The sequence below is a fragment of the Ranitomeya imitator genome, chromosome 1 (genome assembly GCF_032444005.1).
Source record: "Ranitomeya imitator isolate aRanImi1 chromosome 1, aRanImi1.pri, whole genome shotgun sequence".
Classification (NCBI taxonomy): domain Eukaryota; kingdom Metazoa; phylum Chordata; class Amphibia; order Anura; family Dendrobatidae; genus Ranitomeya; species Ranitomeya imitator.
In genome coordinates, this window is record NC_091282.1 from 1,052,893,601 (window position 1) to 1,052,917,124 (window position 23,524).

The window sequence follows — 23,524 nt, forward strand, 5'->3', positions numbered from 1 at the left end:
AGGAGGGGCGACACTAGGGTCCCTATAAAATAGCCTCAGGCCACCACCGTCATACGGGTATGTCCTATCCATCTGGGGGACAGAGAGAGAGAAGTAACAACAGTGAGGACCTTATGGTAGCTAATGCAAGTAGGGACCTACTACGTTGCTGTGCGCAAGGGGAAGGCTACTGATTTCCACCTGGATAAGGGGACTCTGGAATTCCCATCAGACCGGTCGGACTCTGCCTACCCTGTCATCCGGCACTCTGGACTGTGGATGCTGAAGCATTCAGTAAAGGTAATGAGACTGCACCCATTGTGTCCTCGTTATTCACCGCGCCTTGCACCATCCACCATCAAGACTTCTGGGAAGCCCTGGGGATATACTTCACCTGTGGGAAGGTATACCATCTAGCTGCCATTCCATCACCCCAGTGGACCCCTAAGCAGCGTCGGTCACTCTGACCGAATACCACAGGTGGCGTCACGAACACTACCGTTATCTACAAACTCTGCCTTTTATTGGGCGCCCCTCATAGGGCCACGGTCCGGGTCGGGCCACCGTGACATCCTCGCTGAGGGAACTGAAGGATCCGGTACCGAGTACCCCATTGCCCTTACGTGGGGGCGATCCACATGGACGGCATACAGACTGTACACAGACGGCACACGGACTGTACATGGATGGCACACGGAATGTTCTCAGATGGCACACGGACTGTCTACAGATGAAACACAAACTGTACACGGATTGCATGCGGACTGTACATGGATGGCACACGGACTGTACACAGATGGCACAGACTGTACATGGACTGCACACTGATGCCATCCATATGCTGTACATGTTTTTCACGCACCCATAGAGTTGTATTGAACCTTATCATCTGTGCTGCTAGAAAAAAAACGGACATGTGAACAGCACCATTACGTTAAACACATATGTTAAACGGGCTGCTATTACCGCAAGTGCCGGTATGCATCTGCTAGCTCTATCTGCACTAGTGGTGATGGACCCGGAAACGCTGCAGCCCGCGTCTCCGGGTCCGTCACTCAATGACGGCACATTGCTAGCACACGCCCATTGTGGGCTTGCGCTAGCGATGCGTCCGACATAGGAATTAATGGCGGCGTTAGCGGACTACGTTACACCGCGTTATGCCACGGCGTAACGTAGTCCGTCTAACGGACGCCATTAACGCTATGTGATAGGCCTACGTGTGGCATCTGTGAAAACCCCGTCCACCACGCGGACGTGAGACGGGGCCTAACCGCACGTCTGCTCTTTCTACCGGCTGCACTGTATACGGTCTGCAGCCTCTGTGGACCCTATAATCCCAGTCAGGCACAGCCCCTCTGCCGGCCAGCAGCCATTACTCCCGTCTTCCCGTATCACACGGGACCGCACAGCTCGCGACTTCAGCTACATGATTATTATTGTGTCACCTCATAGCATTTACATTGAATGTAACACACGAGCATCTACCAGTGGGAACAATGCAGCCCAGAGACATGGCGAGCTGAGTCTGCACTGTGGCTATGTCGTTGCTGCAGCAACAAGAGCAGCGGAGGACGGCTCCCTCCTGTGTCACCGCTCACAGACACTGCAGTCAGGCAGCATCCTCGGCTCAGTGCTGAGGCCAGAGCTGCGCTGCTATTGGCTGCTGCTGGCTGTCTATCATCAGGGGGCGGGACCTCGTCTGGGCTCTGCTCTGCTGCTGCGCCAGGCTTCCTCAGAGCTGCAGAGACTGTCACTTAGTAACTCTTTGTGGACCGTCATCTTCTTCAGAGGGAGAGGAGAAGCCCTGGCAGAATGGTAGGTGCTCTGTGTGCGGGAGATGCTGAGTCCTCACTAGTCCCATGTATATATGTATATATATATATATATATATATATATATATATATATATATATATATATATAGTCATTGGTCAGTGCCCTATAGCCGGAGGGTTGTGCCTCACACACGCCTGGCTCTGTGCTGACATCCCTGCCCAGCTGTGTGGGTGGCTGTGCTGCTCCCCATGTGAAGCCATCCTGTTTTCCTGCATTGGACCCCATTGCTCACCAATGACTGCCATTATTAGCCCGTAGTGTTGGACCAGGACGCCACATTCCGCAATGAGCGCATTGTTTTTTTGGTAAAATATCAGTATTTGTGGCTGTGTACAATATATGTAGATGCTCTGCTGGAAATGGCAGGACACCGATCCCTGGGATTATTTTCCTGCCAAATGGAATGAGCAATGAGATGTAACAATGTAACAGAGCCGCATTGTCCCCAAAATGTGACTACGAGGACACGGCCGCCACAGTCGCTGCCTTGTGGAGAAGGCCTCGGACTAAAACGCGTCACGTTGACTAGTGACAGGTTGGTTTACTTCAGTGACACAGATTTGTAGGAAATTACGAGGTCACTTATTTGTGGAGCACATTTTGTAACAATTCTTTTTTGTAGGGATAATGTTTGACATAAGCTGCCGAGTATTTGTGTCTACAGCTACTACCATGGCGTTGGTCCTTCAGTTCTTTTTTTATGAGGATAGAATCTATATTGGTGTATGACATATTGTTATTAAATTATTATTAATATTATCTAATAGACTAATATAGGAACGACTGGACTGAATGGTTGCGCTGATCAAATCCGATCTATTTATTTGGTAAAACCTGTAGACAAGTACGTTTTGTGTTGAACATAGAATAGATGCTATTGTTTCTCAATAAAAATGAAAAAAGTGTTTATGTGCTCATCATTGCGTGTGTCCTGCCGTCTGTCGCGCAAAAGTGATCAGCGCTGATGTGAGAAGTTGCGTGTCCGCCTGTTGTATTGTGTGACATAAGATCTCAAATGTAAATATAAATGCAGCAAAAACATCAGCCCAAGAGATCACTCACAGCCGAGTGTACGAATGAGATACAGGTGAGCAATATACAGATATGGATGGGTTTTTATTTTACAAAAACAAAGCATATATTGAGCAAATGTACACAGATGAGGTATGCAAGGAAAGATCATGCATTTACAAATTCAGTCCATTGAATTCTATGGTCCGAAACTGAAATTTGTTTTAGTGCTGTCTATCTACTTTAATGTCATAATTTAATCTCTTTTCTGATGTACAGTACAGACCAAAAGTTTGGACACATCTTCTCATTTAAAGATTTTTCTGTATTTTCATGACTATGAAAATTGTGCATTCACACTGAAGTCATCAAAACTATGAATTAACACATATGGAATTATATACTTAACAAAAAAGTGTGAAACAACTGAAATTATGTTTTATATTCTAGGTTCTTCAAAGTAGCCACCTTTTGCTTTGATGACTGCTTTGCACACTCTTGGCAATCTCTTGATGAGCTTCAAGAGGTAGTCACCAGGAATGGTCTTCCAACAATCTTGAAGGAGTTCCCAGAGATGCTTAGCATTTGTTGACCCTTTTGCCTTCACTCTGTGGTCTAGCTCACCCCAAACCACCTCGATTGGGTTCAGGTCTGGTGACTGTGGAGGCCAGGTCATCTGGCGTAGCACCCCATCACTCTCCTTCTTGGTCAAATAGCCCTTACACAGCCTGGAGGTGTGTTTGGGGTCATTGTCCTGTTGAAAAATAAATGATGGTCCAACTAAACGCAAAACGGATGTAATAGCATGCTGCTGCAAGATACTGTGGTAAACATGCTGGTTCAGTATGGCTTCAGTTTTGAATAAATTCCCAACGTTGTCACCAGCAAAGCCCCCCCACACCATCACACCTCCTCCTCCATGCTTCACGGTGGGAACCAGGCATGTAGAGTCCATTCGTTCACCTTTTCTGCGTCACACAAAGACACGGGTGGTTGGAACCAAAGATCTAAAATTTAGACTCATCAGACCAAAGCACAGATTCCCACTGGTCTAATGTCCATTCCCTGTGTTCTTTAGCCCAAACAAGTCTCTTCTGCTTGTTGCCTGTCCTTAGCATTGGCTTCCTAGCAGCTATTTTACCATGAGGGCCTGGTGCACAAAGTCTCCTCTTAACAGTTGTTGCAGAGATGTATCTGTTGCTAGAACTCTGTGTGGCATTGACCTGGTCTCTAATCTGAGATGCTGTTAACCTGCGATTTCTGAGGCTGGTGACTCGGATAAACTTATCCTCAGAAGCAGAGGTGACTCTTGGTCTTCTTTTCCTGGGGCAGTCCTCATCTGAGCCAGTTTCTTTGTAGCGCTTGATGGTTTTTGTCACTGCACTAGGGGACACTTTCAAAGTTTTCCCAATTTTTCGGACTGGCTGACCTTCATTTCTTAAAGTAATGATGGCCACTTGTTTTTCTTTACTTAGCTGCTTTTTTCTTGCCATAATACAAATTCTAACAGTCTATTCAGTAGGACTATCAGCTGTGTATCCACCAGACTTCTGCAGAACACAACTGATGGTCCCAACCCCATTTATAAGGCAAGAAATCCCACTTATTAAACCTGACAGGAAACACATGTGAAGTGAAAACCATTCCCGGTGACTACCTCTTGAAGCTCATCAAGAGAATGCCAAGAGTGTGCAAATCAGTCATCAAAGCAAAAGGTGGCTACTTTGAAGAACCTAGAATATAAGACATAATTTCAGTTGTTTCACACTTTTTTGTTAAGTATATAATTCCACGTGTTAATTCATAGTTTTGATGCCTTCAGTGTGAATGTACAATTTTCATAGTCATGAAAATACAGAAAAATCTTTAAATGAGAAGGTGTGTCCAAACTTTTGGTCTATACTGTAATTTAATGAAAAAGTCCCTATTGTTCCCTCACTACGCTATCCAACTGCTTTATTTTTTTTTCTACTTCCTGTGTTATGACACTTTGAAGTGCATGCTGGGATACTCAAACGAGTTGTGATCAGGGGGCCGATCACTGCCACAGACTCTGCCCCCACCCTGAAATGAAGCATCATCAGTGAGCATCGGTTTCAGGGGCCCTTTATTGTCGGTTGTCAATTCTGAAGTAAACTCAGTAGGCTGTCACTGTGGAATATGTAGAGTGACAGTGCACTCCCTCACCTGCTATGACAAGCCAGCAATAGAGCGCACTGTCATTGAGCATTGTAAGGAGAAAATCTGGCAAGCAGAGATCAGCCCTGCTTCGGCAAGTGCCATTACTTGCAAAGATGAGGCTTTTCTCTGCTCGCTGGTTCTCTCCTTATAGCGCACTCTGTTGCTGGCTCATAAGAGCTGACGAGGGAACACATTGTCACTATGTACTGGGATGACTAGTGCATGGTGACAAGATCCTACTGAGCATCCATCAAAATTGACAATTGACGCATGCTCAGTATAGCAGGGTCTAGACCAGCCCCTGAAACAGAAGTCACTGTTGATGCTCTGCTTCAGGGTGGGAGCGGGGGCCGCAGCAGTAACCCCAACCTCTGACTCCTGATGATGACTCATTTGAATATTCCATTATGCACTGGGATTCTCAAACTTGGTGTCGCCAAAAAGGAAGAATTAGAAAAATAAAATAAAGCAGTTGGCTAGAGCAGTAAGGGAGCAGTAAGGAAATTTTAATGAAAGTACATTAGAAAAAAAGATTAGATTATGCCATTAAATAGAAATTTAGAATTAAAATAAATTTCAGTTTCGGACCACTCCTTTAAAGCAACACTTACAATATAGAAGCTTTGAAACTGCGAATAAAAAAACCCCACAAAAATGAAACTATATAAAATGTATTGGCAGTTTTATAGGTTTACTTGTGATTAGTGTTGAGCATTCAGATACTGCAAATCGGGTATTGGCCAATTTTCGCTGTGTCAGATTTCCGATATTGAGTTCCGATACTTTTAAGATATCGAATACCGGAATCGGATGTTCCTATAGTGCAATGATGCACTATAATGGAGTGTGGGCGGTGTGTGGGCGGAGACTGTGTGTCTGTGTGTGTGGGCGGGGTCTGTGCGTGACCGTGGGGGGTCTGTGCTGGCCTGCTGGGGGTCTGCACGGGCCTGCCGGGGGTCTGTGCGGGCCTGCCGAAGGTCTGTGCGGTCCTGCCAGGGGTCTGTACGGGCCTGCCCGGGGTCTGTGCGGACTGCTGGGGGTCTGTGCGGGCCTGCCGGGGATCTGTGCGTGCTGCCGGGGGTCTGCGCGGGCCTGCCGGTGGTCTGTACGGGCCTGCCGGGGGTCTGTGTGGGCTGCCGGGGGTCTGTGCGGGCCTGCCGGGGGTCTGTACGGGCCTACTGGGGGTTGTGTGTGTGGGCAGGCATCGTCCGAATGAACTACAAGTCCCATCGGGCTATGCCTGCTACAATGACAGTGATTGACACATTAGCCAATGATGGGACAGTTGTAGCCCCATCATCCGGCTAATGTGTTGAATGTAAAACAAAATAAAACACAAACATACATACTACATACAACATACTACATCCATACAACATACATACTACATACATACTACATACATACAACATACATACAACATGCATACTACATACATACTACATACATACAACATACATAATACATACTACATACATACATATTACATATATACTACATACATACATACTACATACATATTACATGCAAACATACTACATATATACATACATACTACATACATACAACTTACATACTACGTATATACATACTACATGAATACAACATACATACTACATACAACATGCATACTACATGCATACTACATACATACAACATACATACTACATACATACATACTACATACATACAACATACATACTACATACATACTACGTACATACATACATACTACATACATACAACATACATACAACATACTACATACATACTACATACATACTACATACATACTACATACATACAACATACTACATACATACTACATACATACTACACAAAATACATTCATACATTACATACAATACATACATATAGACATACAGTACATATAACATAGAGTACATACTCACCATCACCATCGTTTTTTCCCAGATCCATCGCTGTGCGTTTTTTCGCCGGACAGGAAAAACGTTCCTCTGTATGTGTTTTCCATCCAGCTTTTTTGACGGATCCGGCAAAAAACGGATTAAACCTGTGGCCTTCAGGCGCAATCCGGCGCTAAAACAACTCTATGAGAAAAAAACGGATCCGGCGGAAAAAACATCTGTTTTTTTCAAAACTCGTCGGGTTGTGCCTGACAGCAAAAACCTGATGTGTGAAAGCAGCCAGATATATGGATAGATACATCTATGTATCTATAGATATATCTATCTATAAATATATCTATAGATAGATATATCCATAGATATATAATAGAAAGGCCGATGTTTCTAAGGCTACTTTCACACTTGCGTTTTTAGCAATCCGTCGTTTGGGGTAAAAAACGGATCCTGCAAATGTGCTCGCAGGATGCGTTTTTTACCCATAGACTTGTATTAGCGACGGTTCGCGACAGATGGCCACACGTCGCGTCCGTCGTGCAACGGATCTGTCGTGTTTTGGCGGACCGTCGGCACGAAAAAACCATCAAGTGTACTTTTTTTGTCCGTCGCGTCCGCCATTTTCTCCTCCCCGGACTTCAGAATGGGCAGCGGATGTGTTGAAAAACTGCATCTGCTGCCCACGTCGTGCCCAAATCTCACAACGTGCGTTGGTACGTTGGCCCGATGCATAGCGACGGACCCGTACCGACGCAAGTGTGAAAGAGGCCTTAATGAGCGGTTAATTTAAAAAAAAGACGGAAAAAAACGTCATGGGCTCCGGCGCAATTTTCTGCGCCAGAGGGGGAAAGTCGACGGCCGGGGGCCAATATTTGTAGCCTGCTATGAATATCAGCCCGCAGCTGTCTGCGTAGCCTTTATTATTGGCTATTAAAATAGGGGGACCCCCCCAAAAATGACGTGGGGTCCTCTATATTTTATAGCCAGAAAGGCTACGCAGACAGCTGTGGGCTGATATTCATAGCCTAGAGAGGGGCCATGGATATTGGCCCCCCGGCTACAATTACCAGTCCGCAGCCGCCCCAGAAATGGCGCATCTGTAAGATGCGCCAATTCCGGCACTTAGCCTCTTTCTTCCCACTCCTGTGTAGCGGTGGGATATGGTGTAATAAGGGGTTAATGTCACCTTACTTTTGTAAGGTGACATTAAGCCGGGTTAATAATGGAGAGGCGTCAATAAGACGCCTATCCATTATTAATCCTAGTGTAGTGAAAGAGTTAAAAATAAAAATAAAGACACAGAAAAAAGTATTTTAATATTCTTCATTTATCCATACTTACCATACTTTAGAGCCTGCAAAAAACATAAAATAATAAACCATATACTACCTGTCCGCCGTAGTCCAATTAATAACGAGTGTTCCATGACGATCTCCCCAATAGAACAGTGACATCGGGTGGTGTCACTGCTCTATAGGACCTTCAGTGACACACTGACAGGAGACAATGGCTCCTGCAGTGCATCACTGAGAGGTTACTATAGTTCAGAGTCTCACTTTATGGCATTTGCTGCGTGGGAAATTTCTCACACAGCAATGCCAAAAGTGAGACTAGGGACTATTTTTTTACAGCAGTGGAGGAATACAGTGCAGAAGGATACCTTCCTCCCATCATTGTATTCCTGGAGCCCCTAGCTGATGCTGCCGTTCTCCATGGGAGATCTTCGTGGGACTCGTGGATTTCTGCAGAGCAGGGAGTTTATTGGTTGTTTGTTATTTTAATATTTTTTTACAGATGACACTGGCTTCGGGAACAAAGTGACAAATGATGGTGAGTATGTACTCTATGTTATATGTACTGTATGTCTGTATGTATGTATTATATGTAATGTATGAATGTATTGTATGTAGTATGTATGTAGTATGTATGTATGTTGTATGTTTGTAGGATGTATGTAGTATGTATGTTGTATGTATGTAATATGTATGTAGTATGTTGTATGTATGTATGTAGTATGTATGTACTGTAGTATGTATGTAGTATGTATGTTGTATGTAAGTATGTTGTATTTATGTAGTATATAGTATGTTGTATGTATGTTGTATGTATTTGGTATGTTGTATGTATGTTGTATGTATGTATGTTATATGTATGTAGTATGTATGTAGTATGTGTGTTCGTGTTTGTTCTTTTTACATTCAAAATATTAGCTGGATGATGGGACTACTACTGTCCCATCATTGGCTAATGTGTCGATCAATGCCATTGTAGCAGGCATCGCCCGATGGGACTTGTTGTCCCATCGGACGATGCCTGCACACAAACACAAAGACCCCCGAGAGGCCCGCACAGACCCCCGAGAGGCCCGTACAGACACCTGGCAGGCCGCACAGACCCCCGGCAGGCCGCACAGACCCCGAGAGGACCCTACAGACCCCTGGCAGGCCGCACAGACCCCCGGCAGGCTGCACAGAACCCCAAGAGGCCCGCACAGACCCCCGGCAGGCCGCACAGACCCCCGAGAGGCCTGTACAGACCCCTGAGAGGCCCGTACAGACCCCCGGCAGGTCGCACAGACACCCGGCAGGCCGCACAGACCCCCGAAATTCCCGTGCAGACCCCCGCCAGGCCCGCACAGACCCCCGGCAGCCCACACAGACCCCCAAGTGGCCCGTACAGACCCCCGGCAGGCCTGCACAGACCCCCCACGGTCCCACACAGACACGCAGTCTCCGCCCACGCACCGCCCACACTCTTCCCCCCTCCGGAACTGGATGTGCAAAGGTAAGAAAGGGTTTATTTTCATTCCGATATTTGTGTCCCATTGACTTGCATTGGTTTCCGGTATCAGTATTGGCGATATCCGATATTTTTTGGATATCGGCTGATCCAATCCGATCCCGATATTTCCCAATATCAGAAGGTATCGCTCAACACTACTTGTGATTGCTGCAGTTAATAATGATGGACGATGTTAAAAATATGTTTTACGTGGTATTATATGTGGGAGCATCACAACAAAAACTAAAGTGTAGCTATATCCCATATTTTATACTGTAGTGCACATTTTATGAAAAATATTTTACTAGGTTGCCTTTTCAGCAATGAGCCGCTTACCAGAAAATCATCAGTTCAGACTGTGAACAGCCATCATCTTCTCCTCCTGAGCCATTTGGGCCAGGATTTGGTCATAACACAAGAGCAGTGGTTTAGCAAGTGGGGTTGGCAGAGGGGGTTGTTGTGCAGGCTCCTGTTAAACTCTAAGGTAGAGCAGGGAGACATCATACCAGATTCCTAAGGAGGCAGGTGGCCAAAAAGAAGTGAGTGACTTCGAAAGACCTGCGGTAAGATTTGGTGGCAGCAGGAACAGACCCAAAAGCGTAGCAAAAGTCAATAGCTCAGTGATGCTCTTCGGTTGCTGTACTTCCACACTGGAAACCTGTATGTACAGAGGGCAAGATTCAGTCAGTTATAAGGAAATTCTAGGAGATAACGCCATGTCTTTTTTGAGGAAGATGAATCTTAGCTATCATTGGGCCTTCCAACAAGACAATGATCCCAAGCATACCTCAAAGTCTGCCAAGGCTTGGCTTCAGAAGAAGTCCTGAAAGATTCTGGAGTGGCCCTCACAAAGATCTGACTTGATCCTCATACAAAATCTTTGGTGGGATTTGTAGAATGGACTACTAAAATATCCCAGGAATGCTGCCAGAAGCTGGTCTATGGTTATGCATCATGTCTGCAGCAGGTCATCAGTTGTGTAGAGCGATTGAAATTGTTCTTGTTTCATTGGTTTATTATGATCAGAGAACTGAAGGAGAGATCAGTGCAAATGCAGCACCCCAGGTTACCGGTTGCTGCAGTGATGTTGCTTTTCCTTCGGGGAAGGTGATTTCATGCTCAGAGGCAAATGAGTTCTCTTCACCAGGTAAGGCACACACATGCAACACATTCTGAATCCAGGCCAGGAGGGGGAGCTCAAGACCCGGATTCAGTGGAGCTTCCCTGTATAAAGATCCTGACCTGGAGGAGGAGCTAATTAGTTTTTCAGTGACACAAAAGGAGAAGAAAATCTGGAACTGAGTGCAGACAGAGAGGCCTGGCAGCCATGAGGGAGCTGCATCCTCTGGGAAGGAGTAACCTGTTGGGTTGCATGTGGAGCAGCCGGAAGGGAAGGAACACATGTAATAGTATGCAGGTACTGAGTATGTCACCAGGGAACAGACAGAACTGTGGGGTTTAATAACAGGAATCAGGTTCTCCTCGCAGGGAGGAAGCAATGGAAAATAACTAGCAATAAAACAGTGCAAAAATATGGGAGTCAAACAGTGTAACAGAAGTAAGCAAGATTTCTTGAGAAAAGAATACTTATCAGTCTGATCAGGACTTGCTTGAAGGGTCGTCTTCTCCAATGTAGGCACCGAGAAACAGCGGCACTTGTCGTCCCTCTGTTGTCCGTGGGCTGAGTAGTCTCTAGGAGCCCACTGCCTGGGGTTTTGGGAGTTAATGTGATATGCACAGGCTCTGAGTCTTTAGCTTTTACAGCACAGCCTATCCCAGGAAAACGATGGTCAGTCTATTATTAAGTCTCTCACCAGGAATCAGGGGCACTGCACTGTTAAGTCTCTCACCAGGAATCATAGGCTCTGCACTGATACCGTGGGTACCAGGGGTCATAGTCTCTGTACTGATACTGCAGGTGCCAGGCGGTCGCAGTCTCTGCAAGGGCCAATGTCTCTACACGAGTCTCAAAGCGCCCCTCTCCAGTCACAGCAGAGACCGCTTTCATGTACTCACAAGATGCAGTCTTTCTGGGCAATCTCCCTGTATTTGTCCTCTGACCAGGAACCCTCTCTCTCTCCCGGAGCGCAGCTGCACCCTGCTCTGACCGCTTCTCACGCTGCTCTGTTCCTTGCGTGCGTGCCTTTCCCGCTTTCTGCCCGGCTTCCTTCCTGTCCCAGTCTCTAAGTCTGCCCCCTGGGGAACCTGTAGCACAGTTCAATGTTTCCAGGCACAGAGCCATGAAGGTAACCGCCCCCGGACTCTTCTTGTGCTTCACCTCCTTACACACAGGAGAGAGACAGAGCTCAGAGGGGAACTGTGGCAGGGCACCCTCGGAGCTGAAGCGGAATAATCTGGGCACCGGGAGCCCGAGGCTTTCGTGGACTCAAGGACACGGAGCAGAACCGGAGGGCATAACACTACACGTCACCTGCCCGCTTCACGCCTGAGACGCAGCAGCACTGGAGGAGTCTTGGGCATCTAAGAGTCCCTGTAAAAAGTACCAGGGGGAAACTGGAGGATCTTGTAGGAAGGTTAAAGCAGCAGGGATCTCACTTAGGAAAGGCTCATGGACCTCTAATGGGAAAAGAAAACTCTAATTTGCCTCTTAGTTGGCCGGAACACCATCATCCGTGCCTGGTACCCTGGACTGTGGCCTGTCACCCACAAGTAAACCAGGTAAAGACTTACAACTCGTCTTCTCTCATTTATTCACCGGCTATACCATCCACGCCACACACCATAGGACCCCTGGGGACCCCGCTTCACCTGTGGGAAGTGTAACATCTGGGCTGCAGCAACATCCACCAGGGGACCCCTCTAATGCAGCGTTAGTCCCCCTATTGACCGAACTCCACAGGTGGCGTCACGACAAACTTTGAACATTTAACCCCCTTTAACGTTGATGCCCAGGGCCATGGACCGGGTCGCAGCCTTACAATTGCCTTACAATTCAGAGGTTCATATGCAACAGTCATAACTAACATAGTTGATAATACTATGAATAAAGCGAAAATAATGATGACTTTGAGCTTGCAATCTACAATGAGGCGGTGGTTACACAAAGTACAGGTGCTTATTTACAATAATGGTCCAGCCATTTTGAGGGAATGAGGGATAGATAAAGGCTGCATGAGCTAGTCACCAGACAATATTTGTAGTGCTTTTGGGTGCGGTGGGGTATGATGGAGAATTATATTCAGAGAAATAGAGAATGTGCTCTTTATTAAAAGGACTTTGATTAGGGAACGTGATAGGCTGGCCTAAACAGATGTGTTTTTAGGGAGCACCTAAAACTGTGTAAGTTGTGGTTAGTCCTAATTTCTTGGGGGTAGAGCATTCCAAAAAATTGGTGCAACTCGGGAGAAGTCTTGGATCCGGGAGTGGGAGGTACAGATTAGTGCGGATGTTAGTCAAAATTCACTTGCGGAGCATAGAGAACGGGAAGGCCGATAAAGAGAAATGAAGAAGGAGATGTAGAGGGGTACCGCACTGTGGAGAGCTTTGTGAGTGAGAACAAGCAATTTAAATTGGAACCTATAATGTATGGACAGCCAGTGCAATGACTGGCACAGAGCGGAAGTGTTAGTAACGATTAGCCTGGTTGCTAATTAGAGAATTACGGTACTCAAGTATATCAGGGCAACAGTGAGGGTTTTGTTGTTTCCATGGTGAAAAAGGGGCGGATTCTAGAGATGTTCTTCAGGTGCAAGTGACAAGTTTGGGCAAGAGATTGTATATAGGGGGTGAAGAAAAGATTAGTGTCAAAGCCATGTCCTTTATGCCGATTGAGTGGAGCACAGAGAGTAGGAGATGGTGGTCAAAAGTGTTGAAAGCTGCAGAGAGGTCAAGAAGAATGAGCACAGAGTAGTCACCTTTACATTTTGCTGTCAAAAGTCATTGGTCACTTTGACGAGTGCAGTTTTGGTAAACTGTAGGGGACAGAAGACAGACTGTGATTGATCTAGAAGAGACTGAGTGGAGAGGTAATGGTAAGGCAAGAGTATACCAGGCACGCCAAGAGTTTAGAAATGAAAGGGAGATTGGAGACTGGTCTATAGTTATTTGTGCAGGATGAATCAAGAGAGGTTTTTTTTTAAATAATGGAGTAATAATAGAGAGTTTGAAGGAGTGGGGGAAAGTACCAGAAGAGAGGGATAGATTGAAGATTTTAGTTAGGTGAGTAGTGACGACTTGAGAGAGAGACTGGAGTAGGTGTGAGGGAAGGGGGTTAAAAGTGCATCTAGTAGGACGAGAAGAAGAGTGGAGGCTGGAGACTTCTTCTGTGAATGGGTCAAATGTGGAGAGTGAGCCAGGGAAGACGTGGGAAGGGATTGGAGTCATGGCACTTGGTGGCTGGGAGCTGATTTCCTGATGGATATTTTCTATTTTATCTGTAAAGTAGGAGGCCAGATACTCTGCACAATTGTCCATGATTGGGGCCTGCACTTTAGGACTGAGGAGGAAGTGAAAAGCATCAAAGAGTTTTTTTTAGGTTGTTGGATAGTGAGGAGATCAAGGTGGTGAAGTAGGTCTGTTTGGTGAGGTTAAGTACAGAGTTATAGGGTCTTAACATAAAATTTATGGTGGCTAAAGTTTTCTGGTGTTCGAGTTTTCCTCAATAGGCATTCGGCACTCCTAGAGCATCTCCGGAGAAATCAAGTTTGCGATGTGAGCCAGGACAGCTTTTCTCTGTGTTTGGAGCTTCTGAGGGTGAGGGGCTCTACTTGGTCTAGGCTGCTTCTGAGAGTGTCATTGTAGATATATACATTCAGATCAGGACAGGGAAGAGAGAAGATTGGTGACAGTGATGAGTAATTATAGAGTAAAGTACCGCAGTGCACAGGCGCCGGGAAAGGCCAGAGAGGCCCAGCGCCTGCGCACTGCAGGAATTTGCTCTGCCTTCTTACATGTATTTTTGTAAATACTGGCAGGAAATAATATCCTTTCATGTTATGCAGTTGCTGACGAGATATCTTCATTTTTTGGTGCTAAGCCTTGTTCTGCTTGGCCCATTTAGTGGTATATAAGCCCCCACCCCTTTATTAGGGAACATTAGGGATAGCCACTATTGAGCGAGGTCACCATTTTGAGCTTTATCTACTAGGATGCCAGTTTAGGCAGGCAAACAGCCTAGGGATAAATCAGATTGCACATAAGATATCCTATTCGGGATGGTCCTAACTTCTAGTATTAAATCCTTACCATATGTCAAATGACATAAATGTGAATTAAGGCCGAACAGGACATAATTCACATTTAAATCCTTTGCCATATGTTAGGATCATCCCGAATAGGGTCACCGTGACGTGGTGGGAAGGCTTTTATTTTTTTAAAGTCAAAATTCTGTTAGCCAAGTACCTTATTTAATTTTAATGCACCATTGGTATCTATTTACTGCAGGGTCTCTGCTTGCTTTGTTTTTATCTTAGATTTTGGACTTATTGTTAGCAGAAGGTGTACTTCTTGTTAGGAGAAGGTGTACTTACTGTTATCAGAGGGTCTACCTCTTGTTAGTAAAGGGTTCAACTTTTGCTAGTACAAATTTTTCCTTATGTTATTAGAGGATATACTTCTTGTTAGTAAAGGTTGTATTTCTTGTTAGCAGAGGGTGTCTTTTTGGTAGTAGAGGGTATTCTTATTGTTATCAAAGGATGAACTTCTAATTAGCAGAGTGTGTATTTCTTGTTAATAGAGAGTACCCTCCTTGTTACCAAGGGATGTACTTCTTGTTAGCAGAAGAACATATACACAAAAAAGATGTATATAGAACAAAATATAAAGTTTATTGTACAGAAAAAAGACAATACACAAAGATAAAAATAGCCACTAGTGTCCGGAAAAAGTCAGACTAGATCTGAGTGGCACGACATTGGGTAGGGGGCAAAAATACAAAAACGAATAGATGGCAGATAGTAACAATGTTATACTAGGTAAAAACACCAATATATCCAAAAAGACAGTCTGAAATAGTACATGGTCATTAACCCCTTTACCCCCAAGGGTGGTTTGCACGTTAATGACCGGGCCAATTTTTACAATTCTGACCACTGTCCCTTTATGAGGTTATAACTCTGGAACGCTTCAATGGATCCTGGTGATTCTGACATTGTTTTCTCGTGACATATTGTACTTCATGACAATGGTAAAAATTCTTTGATAGTACCTGCGTTTATTTGTGAAAAAAAACGAAATTTGGCGAAAATTATGAAAATTTCGCAATTTTCCAACTTTGAATTTTTATGCAATTAAATCACAGAGATATGTCACACAAAATACTTAATAAGTAACATTTCCCACATGTCTACTTTACATCAGCACAATTTTGGAACCAAAATTTTTTTTTGTTAGGGAGTTATAAGGGTTAAAAGTTGACCAGCAATTTCTCATTTCTACAACACCATTTTATTTTAGGGACCACATCTCATTTGAAGTCATTTTGAGGGGTCTATATGATAGAAAATACCCAAGTGTGACACCATTCTAAAAACTACACCCCTCAAGGTGCTCAAAACCATATTCAAGAAGTTTATTAACCCTTCTGGTGCTTCACAGGAATTTTTTGAATGTTTACATAAAAATGAACATTTAACTTTTTTTCACAAAAAATTTAATTCAGCTCCAATTTGTTTTATTTTACCAAGGGTAACAGGAGAAAATGGACCACAAACATTGTTGTACAATTTGTCCTGAGTATGCCAATACCCCACATGTGGGGGTAAACCACTGTTTGGGCGCATGGCAGAGCTCGGAAGCGAAGGAGTGCCATTTGACTTTTCAATGTAAAATTGACTGGAATTGAGATGGGACGCCATGTTTCGTTTGGAGAGCCCCTGATGTGGCTAAACATTGAAACCCCCCACAAGTGACACCATTTTGGAAAGTAGACCCCCTAAGGAACTTATCTAGAGGTGTGGTGAGCACTTTGACCCAACAAGTGCTTCACAGAAGTTTATAATGTAGAACCGTAAAAATAAAAAATCATATTTTTTCACAAAAATTATCTTTTCGCCCCCAATTTTTTATTTTCCCAAGGGTAAGAGAAGAAATTGGACCCCAAAAGTTGTTGTACAATTTGTCCTGAGTACGCTGATAGCCCATATGTGGGGGTAAACCACTGTTTGGGCGGATGGGAGAGCTCGGAAGGGAAGGAGCGCCGTTTGACTTTTCAATGCAAAATTGACAGGAATTGAGATGGGACGTCATGTTGCGTTTGAAGAGCCACTGATGTGCCTAAACATTGAAACCCCCCACAAGTGACACCATTTTGGAAAGTAGACCCCCTAAGGAACTTATCTAGAGGTGTGGTGAGCACTTTGACCCACCAAGTGCTTCACAGAAGTTTATAATGTAGAACCGTAAAAATAAAAAATCATATTTTTTCACAAAAATTATCTTTTTGCCCCCAATTTTTTATTTTCCCAAGGGTAAGAGAAGAAATTGGACCCCAAAAGTTGTTGTACAATTTGTCCTGAGTACGCTGATAGCCCATATGTGGGGGTAAACCACTGTTTGGGCGGATGGGAGAGCTCGGAAGGGAAGGAGCGCCGTTTGACTTTTCAATGCAAAATTGACAGGAATTGAGATGGGACGTCATGTTGCGTTTGAAGAGCCACTGATGTGCCTAAACATTGAAACCCCCCACAAGTGACACCATTTTGGAAAGTAGACCCCCTAAGGAACTTATCTAGAGGTGTGGTGAGCACTTTGACCCACCAAGTGCTTCACAGAAGTTTATAATGCAGAGCCATAAAAATAAAACAAAATTTTTTTCCCACAAAAATTATTTTTTTAGCCCCCAGTTTTGTATTTTCCTGAGGGTAACAGGTGAAATTGGACCCCAAAATTTGTTGCCCAATTTGTCCTGAGTGCGATGATACACCATATGTGGGGGGAACCACTGTTTGGGCACATGGGAGGGCTCAGAAGGGAAGGAGTGCCATTTGAATGCAGACTTAGATGGAATGGTCTGCAGGTGTCACATTGCGTTTGCAGAGCCCCTAATGTACCTAAACAGTAGAAACCCCCCACAAGTGACACCATTTTGGAAAGTAGACCCCCTTAGGAACTTATCTAGATGTGTGCTGAGCGCTTTGACCCACCAAGGGCTTTACAGAAGTTTATAATGGAGAGCCGTAAAAATAAAACAAAAATTTTTTCCCACAAAAATTATTTTTTAGCCCCCAGTTTTGTATTTTCCCGAGGGTAACAGGATTAATTCGACCCCACAATTTGTTGTCCAATTTGTCCTGAGTGCGCTGATACCCCATATGTGGGGGGGAACCACTGTTTGGGCGCATGGGAGGGCTCGGAAGGGAAGGAGCTCCATTTGGAATGAGGACTTAGATGGAATGGTCTGCAGGTGTCACATTGCATTTGCAGAGCCCCTAATGTACCTAAACAGTAGAAACCTCCCACAAGTGACACCATTTTGGAAACTAGACCCCCTAAGGAACTCATCTAGATGTGTTGTGATAGCTTTGAACCCCCAAGTGTTTCACTACAGTTTGTAACGCAGAGCCGTGAAAATTAAAAAAAAAAATCTTTCCCCCCAAAATTATTTTTTAGCCCCCAGTTTTGTATTTTCCCGAGGGTAAGAGGAGAAATTCGACCCCAAAAGTTGTTGTCCAATTTGTCCTGAGTACGCTGATACCCCGTATGTTGGGGGAAACCACCGTTTGAGCGCATGGCAGAGCTCGGAAGGGAAGGAGAGCCATTTGGAATGCAGACTTAGATGGAATGTTCTGCAGACGTCACATTGCGTTTGCAGAACCCCTAATGTACCTAAACAGTAGAAACCCCCCACAAGTGACCCCATATTGGAAACTAGACCCCCCAGGGAACTAATCTAGATGTGTTGTGAGAACTTTGAACCCCCAAGTGTTTCACTACAGTTTATAACGCAGAGCCGTGAAAATAAAAAATCTTTTTTTTCCCCACAAAAAATATGTTTTAGCCCCGAGTTTTGTATTTTCCCAAGGGTAGCAGGAGAAATTGGACCCCAACAGTTGTTGTCCTATTTGTCCTGAGTACGCTGATACCCCATATGTTGGGGTAAACCTCTGTTTGGGCACACGGGAGAGCTCGGAAGGGAAGAAGCACTGTTTTACTTTTTCAACGCAGAATTGGCTGGAATTGAGATCGGACGCCATGTCGCGTTCGGAGAGCCCCTGATGTGCCTAAACAGTGGAAACCCCCCAATTATAACTGAAACCCTAATCCAAACACATCCCTAACCCTAATCCCAACAGTAACCCTAACCACATCTCTAACCCTGACACACCCCTAACCCTAATCCCAACCCTATTCCCAACCGTAATTTGAAGACACAAAAGAGAATAGTAAAACCAAAAACACTCAGTTTGAAAAAATGTTGCAGTAATCCGCAAGTGCTAGTAAAAGATGTAAAAAACAGGGTATTTGGTTGATACGTTTTTTGCAAAAAATGTATACTAAGCTGCTCTACCAATCTTCACGGTATACCCTTATCAGAGCAGTCCTAACTAATGTATGCAATCCCTATCTGATGTATTTAAAAACCTGATCATCTGTATATAACCTGTGTGAACAGGGTTCAGAGAGGAAAAATCCATGTGTGCATACAGGGTAGAACAGCTTTTGTGCAGATAGCCCAAGAGGAGTGGTGGAACTCCCCAGTCTTGTAGACACAAGAGAACAATTATGGAAACAGGAACACATGGGCTACTTGCACAGTGAACAAGTCTGTATGATCATGTTCACACACCACCAAGAAACCTGAAGACACAAAAGAGAATAGTAAAACCAAAAACACTCAGTTTGAAAAAATGTTGCAGTAATCCGCAAGTGCTAGTAAAAGATGTAAAAAACAGGGTATTTGGTTGATACGTTTTTTGCAAAAAATGTATACTAAGCTGCTCTACCAATCTTCACGGTATACCCTTATCAGAGCAGTCCTAACTAATGTATGCAATCCCTATCTGATGTATTTAAAAACCTGATCATCTGTATATAACCTGTGTGAACAGGGTTCAGAGAGGAAAAATCCATGTGTGCATACAGGGTAGAACAGCTTTTGTGCAGATAGCCCAAGAGGAGTGGTGGAACTCCCCAGTCTTGTAGACACAAGAGAACAATTATGGAAACAGGAACACATGGGCTACTTGCACAGTGAACAAGTCTGTATGATCATGTTCACACACCACCAAGAAACCTGAAGACACAAAAGAGAATAGTAAAACCAAAAACACTCAGTTTGAAAAAATGTTGCAGTAATCCGCAAGTGCTAGTAAAAGATGTAAAAAACAGGGTATTTGGTTGATACGTTTTTTGCAAAAAATGTATACTAAGCTGCTCTACCAATCTTCACGGTATACCCTTATCAGAGCAGTCCTAACTAATGTATGCAATCCCTATCTGATGTATTTAAAAACCTGATCATCTGTATATAACCTGTGTGAACAGGGTTCAGAGAGGAAAAATCTATGTGTGCATACAGGGTAGAACAGCTTTTGTGCAGATAGCCCAAGAGGAGTGGTGGAACTCCCCAGTCTTGTAGACACAAGAGAACAATTATGGAAACAGGAACACATGGGCTACTTGCACAGTGAACAAGTCTGTATGATCATGTTCACACACCACCAAGAAACCTGAAGACACAAAAGAGAATAGTAAAACCAAAAACACTCAGTTTGAAAAAATGTTGCAGTAATCTGCAAGTGCTAGTAAAAGATGTAAAAAACAGGGTATTTGGTTGATACGTTTTTTGCAAAAAATGTATACTAAGCTGCTCTACCAATCTTCACGGTATACCCTTATCAGAGCAGTCGTAACTAATGTATGCAATCCCTATCTGATGTATTTAAAAACCTGATCATCTGTATATAACCTGTGTGAACAGGGTTCAGAGAGGAAAAATACAGACTTGTTCACTGTGCAAGTAGCCCATGTGTTCCTGTTCCCAACCGTAAATGTAATCTAAACCCTAACTGTAACTTTAGCCCCAACCCAAACTGTAGCCCTAGCCCTAACCCTAGCCCTAACCCTAATCCTAACCCTAGCCCTAACCCTAGCCCTAACCCTAGCCCTAACCCTAGCCCTAACCCTAACCCTAGCCCTAACCCTAGCCCTAACCCTAGCCCTAACCCTAACCCTAGCCCTAACCCTAACCCTAACCCTAGCCCTAACCCTAACCCTAGCCCTAACCCTAACCCTAACCCTAGCCCTAACCCTAGCCCTAGCCCTAGCCCTAACCCTAGCCCTAACCCTAACTCTAACCCTAGCCCTAATGGGAAAATGGAAATAAATAAATTTTTTTAATTTTTCCCTAACTAAGGGGGTGATGAAGGGGGGTTTGATTTACTTTTATAGCGGGTTTTTTAGCGGATTTTTATGATTGGCAGCCGTCACACACTGAAAGACGCTTTTTATTGCAAAAAATATTTTTTGCGTTACCACATTTTGAGAGCTATAATTTTTCTATATTTTGGTCCACAGAGTCATGTGAGGTCTTGTTTTTTGCGGGACGAGTTGATGTTTTTATTGGTAACATTTTTGGGCACGTGACATTTTTTGATCGCTTTTTATTCCGATTTTTGTGAGGCAGAATGACCAAAAGCCAGCTATTCATGAATTTCTTTTGGGGGAGGCGTTTATACCGTTCCGCGTTTGGTAAAATTGATGAAGCAGTTTTATTCTTCGGGTCAGTACGATTACAGCGACACCTCATTTATATCATTTTTTTATGTTTTGGCGCTTTTATACGATAAAAACTATTTTATAGAAAAAATAATTATTTTTGCATCGCTTTATTCTCAGGACTATAACTTTTTTATTTTTTTGCTGATGATGCTGTATGGCGGCTCGTTTTTTGCGGGACAAGATGACGTTTTCAGCGGTACCATGGTTAGTTATATCTGTCTTTTTGATCGCGTGTTATTCCATTTTTTGTTCGGCGGTATGATAAAGCGTTGTTTTTTGCCTCGTTTTTTTTTTTTTTTTCTTACGGTGTTTACTGAAGGGGTTAACTAGTGGGCCAGTTTTATAGGTCGGGCCGTTACGGACGCGGCGATACTAAATATGTGTACTTTTATTGTTTTTTTTTTTTTTATTTAGATAAAGAAATGTATTTATGGGAATAATATTTTTTTTTTTTTTCATTATTTTGGAATATTTTTTTTTATTTTTTTTTACACATTTGAAATTTTTTTTTAACTTTTTTACTTTGTCCCAGGGGGGGACATCACAGATCAGTGATCTGACAGTTTGCACAGCACTCTGTCAGATCACTGATCTGACTAGCAGCGCTGCAGCCTTCACAGTGCCTGCTCTAAGCAGGCTCTGTGAAGCCACCTCCCTCCCTGCAGGACCCGGATCCGCGGCCATCTTGGATCCGGGGCTAGAGGGAGCAGGGAGGGAGGTGAGACCCTCGCAGCAACGCGATCACATCGCGTTGCTGCGGGGGGCTCAGGGAAGCCCGCAGGGAGCCCCCTCCCTGCGCGGTGCTTTCCTGTACTGCCGGCACATCGCGATCATCTTTGATCGCGGGGTGCCGGGGGTTAATGTGCCGGGGGCGGTCCGTGACCGCTCCTGGCACATAGTGCCGGATGTCAGCTGCGATAAACAGCTGACACCCGGCCGCGATCGGCGGCGCTCCCCCCGTGAGCGCTGCCGATCGCATATGACGTACTATTGCGTCCTTGGGAAGTAAAGCCCACCCCACATGGACGCAATAGTACGTCTAATGGCAGAAAGGGGTTAACAAAAAATTCACCATAGCTGCATCTATATATTAGAAGAGAGGTCACAGTATAAAGAGACTAATGATGACAAGACCGCCAAGTACTGCCAATAAACGTAAAGGATACTACATAATAATAACAAAAATGCCTTACCAATACCAAGATAGTGGTGCCACTTCCCCTACACGCGTTACGGTGCCACCAAGTACGGACTGGGGCTGAAATTCAGCCCTGGCATTTGAAATCACACAGGCTCATGCGGTCCCCATCCCCAAGCACTAGATGGGATATATTAGTAAGATTACCCTGGGTGGAGGAAGCAAGATCTACTACAAGACCAATATTTCTAATGTTCCCTATGAACCCAAAAGAAAGTATCCAGAAAAGTAATATAACAACATATAAATTTTATTTAAATAAAACATAACAATACATGGTTGTACAACAGTGGATTAAAAAAGCATGTACAACATGCTGTAACGAAACATAAAAACAAAAAAATTTATAAGAGGTATATATAATATATATGTATATAAAGTAATAAAGAGGGAGTGGGTGTAAACACTGATTGGTTACATAGAGAGGCTATAGATACGTAAACTAATACAAAAGATCATAAAAAAAGGATATAGTAATAAATGTTAGCATGCAGGGTACATCAAATCGAGTGCCAGAAATGAGATAGCTAATCCAAAAATATATATATATCTTTATCCATATCTCTCTCCATAGGCATGAGTAGCCAATATATTTATTAAGAAATCAAATAACAGCAAAGTGCATAGTGGAATAATAGTCCCAAGATTTAATGGGTTTGTACAAAAATAATAAATAAGGTAATGGCTGCTGAGCACTATAGAGCAATAATGAGGCAAGCAAGAGATGATAAATTTCACATTTAAGTAAAGCAAGCCATATTGATGAGATATAAGTATAGCACTACATAACTCAAAATAGCTCAAAATAGCCGTGGGTATATAAAGATATCCCTGCAAAAAAGCCAAGATGATAAGAATGATCACATAAGGATACCAACCAGTGAGAACAACACCGCTCCCTCACTGCACTCCAATATCTCATATCTCATCAATATGGCTTGCTTTACTTAAATGTGAAATTTATCATCTCTTGC

General features: G+C 44.0%; 1 protein-coding gene across 1 annotated transcript in view; it reads left to right on the forward strand.

Annotated features, from left to right (window-relative positions):
• Nucleotides 1-1,712: 1,712 nt before the first annotated feature.
• Nucleotides 1,713-23,524, forward strand: part of GUCY1B1 (guanylate cyclase 1 soluble subunit beta 1) — a 164,550-nt gene continuing 142,738 nt past the window's right edge. Inside the window, exon 1 of the mRNA XM_069744118.1 lies at nt 1,713-1,797. Within this exon, the coding sequence (XP_069600219.1) occupies nt 1,795-1,797 (3 nt within the window). The 5' untranslated portion in view covers nt 1,713-1,794. The remainder of the gene's footprint in view (nt 1,798-23,524) is intronic.